The following is a 5,496-nucleotide window of genomic DNA, read 5'->3' on the forward strand; positions in this document are numbered from 1 at the left end:
TCTTGTTTGAACTTTTCAGGGGAGACTGTTTAAATCTCATGAAAAGATTTCTGGGTTTGGGTTTTTGTTTTTTTGTAGATTAATCTCAAGATACAGATTTTACCTAGAGGAATGGATGTATGAGACTAACACAATGATGGGCTATTTTCTTTGCTCTGTGGTTTCTTTCCTTCTTTCCTTTTTTCTTTATTTTTCTTCCCTTCTCTTTCTTTTTTCCTTCATCTCCTATCTTTTTTCTATTTCTTTCCTTCTTTTTCATTCTCCCTCTGTCCTTCTCACTTTCTTGTTTTCTCATATAAAGAAATATAAAACAAATTTGCAAATCAACTTTTATTTTTTTAGATGGCATGTGGTGGCACAGTTCTAAATTGAGATTTTTTTCTTTGGATCTTAACATCCCCAAATAGATTTTCTACTCCCTTCATGTTTGTTTGTTTAAACTAGGTCTCTTGGTATTGTAGCAGCTCAGGACAACTTTCCATATACTGCCATTCAGTTCCCACAAGAGTTAAATCCCAGGCTTTCAGCTAGATGAGTTGCCAGTTACTGAGTGATGCCATTTGAAGCTCAGCCTCAGATGATGAGCCTGGAACCCTTTATTTGGCATGCCTCAGACTTTTGGAGCAATGGGAGGACTGCACACTTCTTTTTGAGTCATGGGCAGAGTCACTATTCGCTCCCCCTTTTACCAAACGCACATGGTTGGAGAAGGTAACCTTCAGCTTCTTCAAGGAAGTTCTTCAACAGCTTCAAGGAAATCTGAACAAACCATGGATGTATCTGGAAGGAGAGGATTCTTTCCATCCTCATCTCTGAATGCTGTCATGTGGGAATGACCTTAGTAAGTCGAGAACTTTTTCCTCCTTGTTTTACTCTCCAGAGAGAAAACTCCTTTTCTACGGTGATACAAACTTGCTTGAGTATTTTCATACTCCAAGTCTTTTTTTTTCACACTTGAGTATTTTCATTCTCCTTTTCCTTTCCTATTTGTTTTAACTCTTGAAGTAGTTTCTCCTCTCCTTTTTTCTGTGAAACTTTACTATGCTTCCAGCAGCACACTGTTTGCGCACCTTCCCTCTGCAGTTTTTGCAGAACACTGCTTGGGAGGCTCGCCACTCATTCTGGTCACTGCATTCACTTGTTGCACTCACTCTCAATTCTCTACCACATCTCCAGCTATGTTGTTTGTTGCCTTCAACTGTCTCAGGTGGTGGCATGGTCAGCATACAGGTGGCATCATCATTAACATTTTTGCACAGGTTTAAATGCCAGCAAACCCTGAGGCTTCCCAGGTTGTTTACAGAATGCTCATTCTTAAGACTGTGATTTCCTGTCTTAAGGAGCTGTTTTGAAACCAGGAAATGCAAGGCTTATGAGAGAACAACTATGACTGGGGTGAATGGCTCTCTTCAAATAATCATTGCAAAAGTTGCCCCAGTAAAACTTCTTTACCTTGCATTCGATGTTCTTAACTACTTGAGGGTATGGGTAAATTCTCATTATGGCATGTTAATGAACAAGGTAGGTTATATGGATGAACCAAGTCAGCTAGGTAAGCTTATTGTCAACAATTAGTTCCTACAAACATCAGTAAATCCAAAAGTGTCCTGAATGTGACTGTGTATCATCACAGGGCAGCTGGGAAGTTAACAGGGAATGGGGTATGAAATATTTGTATGAAAATCAGCTGAAGCCAGTGCTACTAACTGTCTGTTATGAGAAAAAAGGAGACATACAAAAGGAGAATTTACCCCATAACTCAGCAAAACAACAGTTAAAACCATTATAACGATGACAGGGAACCTAAACAGCTTCTGATGATGATGATGATGATGAAGATGAACATGATGTGATGAACAACATCTCCCTGTGATGGGTTAGATTTGTAATGTTTGCAAGATACCTACCATCGTGCTATATGTAAACATGGTTAAATTATGTTATGCTGTGATAAATGACACCTAAAGCAGGTAAGAAATTGTTTCCTCAAAACAGTGGCATTTTGCCTTCCCTCCACCTCTGTACTTGGAGGGAATACAATGCTGAGAAACTACATATTATTTTTACTTACGTAATTAAATCCCTTTCTGGAAAACTGATGTTGGTATCATTTTTTTTTTTTTAAACCAAAAAACCTATGAGACAAATTCACTTGAAATGCATATGTTTAACTTAAAATTAATGCCATTAGCTTCAATAGGAACTGAAGAGTCCTGTCTGGGAACAATCCAGGGCTCTAACAAAAACCATCAATGCCATTTGTCATGACTACATCATGAAACTGCAATGATTGTCCAAGAGCTCTTTAAGAGCATCTCTTTAGCTGTGGTGTAGCACTCACAGGCTGAGCCCCTTAGAGAAGGTGGCTCAGGATTTCTGCTAGCATGATGGACTTAGTGATCTTTAACATTGCCAAGAGTAGCTCCCAATGGGTTTTAGGTAGCATCAGTATATCAAAGCTGGTGTTCCTTTTGCAAACGCCTTCATGTATGACCAGAAATTGAGGGTCCACAAAACAGAAGGAAAAAGGGGGAGGGGAGGAGCACACAATGCTCACAGTATATTTTTATACATATTTGCAGAAGGAAGAGCTGTGCTATCCAAACTTGAGCTTTCCCCATGGATGAGTCAAACATAACGTTTCATCCCAGCGAAGGCACAGAGAACATCTCAATGCACAGAAACATTTCTACACAGGAAAGGGTCTGGGAGATATTGACCCCACTTTGGGTAATTATGATCATCTCCTTCCTGGGTTTTTGTGAAAATGGAATTGTCCTCTGGTGCCTCTGCTTCCAGATCAAAAGAAACCCATTCACTGCGTACATCACACACTTGTCCATTGCTGATATCTCCTTACTGCTTTGTACGTTTATTCTGTCAATTGAGTACATCGCTGGTTTTGGATTCGCATATGGTTTTTACTATTATGTAACCACCACACTATCAATTGTCTTCCTTCTTGGCTATAATACTGGTCTCTATCTCCTGACAGCCATCAGTATTGAGAGGTGTCTGTCTATTGTTTACCCCATCTGGTACCGATGCCACCGGTCACAGCACCAATCGGCAATTGTGTGTGCAATTCTGTGGACTCTGTCTTTTTTCATGACAGTAGCCGAATATTTAACATGCAAAGATGATTCAACCAAGGAACAATTCAACGATGGCAACCATTGCCAAGCACTGCTCATCTTCACATGGATCCTGACTTTCATGATCTTCATTCCTCTAATGATTCTATCCAGCCTGATCCTGGTTATCAGGATTCACCGTAACTCCCTGAGACCTCATTCGTCAAAGCTCTACATCATCATTGTGGCCACAGTCATTGTTTTCCTCATCTTTGCCATGCCTATGAGGCTGTTGTATCTTCTGAATTACCACCACTGGTCATCTTTGCTCAGCCAGCAGAACCACGTCACCATTGTTCTCTCCACCGTTAACAGTAGCATCAACCCCCTGGTTTACTTCTTTGTAGGAAGCAGCAAGAAGAAGAGGTTCAAGGAGAGCCTCAAAGTGGTCCTTAGCAGAGCACTCACTGATGGGTTGCGGCCAAGAAGCCAGGAAGTTGGCATGAGTTTGGATATAGCCGAAACAATTTTCTAAAGCTTAGGGGGGAAACTCTAGGGGCAAATAATTGGACTAAAAACATTTAATAAACCACTGCAAAACTAAAGTATTTTTCTTCCACAGAATATAAAAAGCAGTGGTGAAATGGTATCGTTATCTTTGGTGGGTGAGCAGTGGAAAAATATGGACTAGAATAAAGATAACTTTTATTTGGGGTTTTTTTTTATTTTTATTTGTATTTTCTTAATTATTCAAACACATGCTACATCCTGATGTGACTATGCCAATCAAAGATACCACAGTGGAAAACAGCTAGGCCAACAGAGAATATAAAAAAAGAACACAGAAATATTTTATAAATAGTGTGACATTTATAAAAGCATCGAGCACCCATAAATGCTATTGAAGTCATCAGGGCCTGTGTGCATTCGCATTTTTAAAAGTCAAACCCACTAAACGCAGGATTCACGTTACATACTGGGATTCAGTTTCAACTGTTTCCAGCTTGTTTAAGTGCCCAAAAGAGCTGGTCCCTGGGGGAAACAGAGGAAGAAATCCACGTATGAGAGTAAGTCCCCACGCATAGCCAAGCACATAGGGCCTAACTTTGATCTAGCAAGACATTTAAGTATATATTAAATGGCCTAATTCATCTGTCATTAAGGGGCTACTTCAGAGTTTGTTTTCAAAGTATATGTTGCATAATTTCCACTGACATCAACTCGTCTCTGGGTCCTTGGATAATTCAGTACTTGACACATAGGAGTATCTGGCAACACAGGGGTGGTGTCAACTCACAGAGGGCTTTTGCCCTAATTATGAAGGGTGGGGCTGGCTTATCCCCAAAATGTCAGCATTCCTGTAGGTTTAGATATTCAAGGAGTCTATGAGAAAGTCAGTCCCAACATTTGCTGTCCCAGCCACTTAATATTTATCTCTTCTCTGGAGAATACATTCCCTGTGTGACCTCTCTGTTTTATAACAACCAGTTTTGGAAAAACAGAAAAAAGAAAGGTGCCTCACACAATGAATGACTGGAGCTACACACCAGCCACACTGTTCCAGCTGCCTGCCTCCCTCTGTTGTATGCCAGGGTACTGGGCCTGGTATTTTGTGCAGTTTAATTCCCACACTTGCCCAACTATAGCCAATCTGCAGAGGACAACAGCAAAGAGAGGATGGGGCCAGATCAGCTTTATCACACTCAGCATGGGAGATCTCGGCAGTCAGAGCACTGTGGCACTTGCAAAGAGACAGACATTTGCTTCTGGCCCCCATGGAGCTCCTAATTCAGCAGGAACTGAGACCTCCCCTCACAAGCAAAAGCAGCATCTTCAGCTTCCCGCCAAGTTTCCATTGGAACACTTAATAGCTAACTGGGGAAAGAAAAATACAACCCACCCCTCCTTTGTTGAAAGACTGCCAGTCCTGGAATAAGGAAGATTGTAGGTTTAGACAGAGGACTGGATGGGAATTCATGTAGAGCAGAGATCTCAGAAGGATAAATATTCTTTTTACGCATGTGCCCCTTTCTCCTTACATTGAAGTGTTACAATGCATCTTGTAGAAAAGACTTGGGAGAAAGAAGAGGTTACCCTTATGTCTTCCTGAGTCCCTCACTCCATCAAAACCTTGATCTATGACAGCCCCTCCACTCGTTCCAGTTTTTGTCTTTGAAACTCTAGTCCCAGGCTTGTCACCTCTACTGGTTCGGGTGGTAGATGAGTGGAGTCTGCTTCTCTCTCAGCGCAGAGATCTGCTGTGCTGCTGGAATGACACATCAGCTGAGCAGTGCCCCATTGCTGATGGGGAGGGCAGGATAGGGCAAGCAGGTCTATGGACACCTTGTGAGGGAGGGCCAGAGGGAAAGCGTGAGTGTGATGTCCACATATATGTGTCATGTGTGTGCATGCAGCTGCTGGG

General features: G+C 41.6%; 1 protein-coding gene across 1 annotated transcript; it reads left to right on the top strand.

Annotated features, from left to right (window-relative positions):
* The first annotated feature begins 717 nt into the window (after window positions 1-717).
* On the top strand, window positions 718-3,744 carry MAS1 (MAS1 proto-oncogene, G protein-coupled receptor). Its single transcript, XM_010401193.4, has 2 exons — window positions 718-841; window positions 2,583-3,744. The coding sequence occupies exon 2, from the start codon at window positions 2,620-2,622 to the stop codon at window positions 3,607-3,609; it is 990 nt and encodes a 329-aa protein (XP_010399495.2). The 5' UTR covers window positions 718-841; window positions 2,583-2,619; the 3' UTR covers window positions 3,610-3,744.
* The last annotated feature ends 1,752 nt before the right edge of the window (window positions 3,745-5,496 follow it).

This window comes from Corvus cornix, chromosome 3, assembly GCF_000738735.6.
Source record: "Corvus cornix cornix isolate S_Up_H32 chromosome 3, ASM73873v5, whole genome shotgun sequence".
NCBI lineage: Eukaryota > Metazoa > Chordata > Aves > Passeriformes > Corvidae > Corvus > Corvus cornix.

Coding starts and splice junctions, on each gene's coding strand:
- MAS1 (XM_010401193.4), top strand. CDS start 2,620: ATGGATGAGTCAAACATAACGTTTCATCCCAGCGAAGGCACAGAGAAC.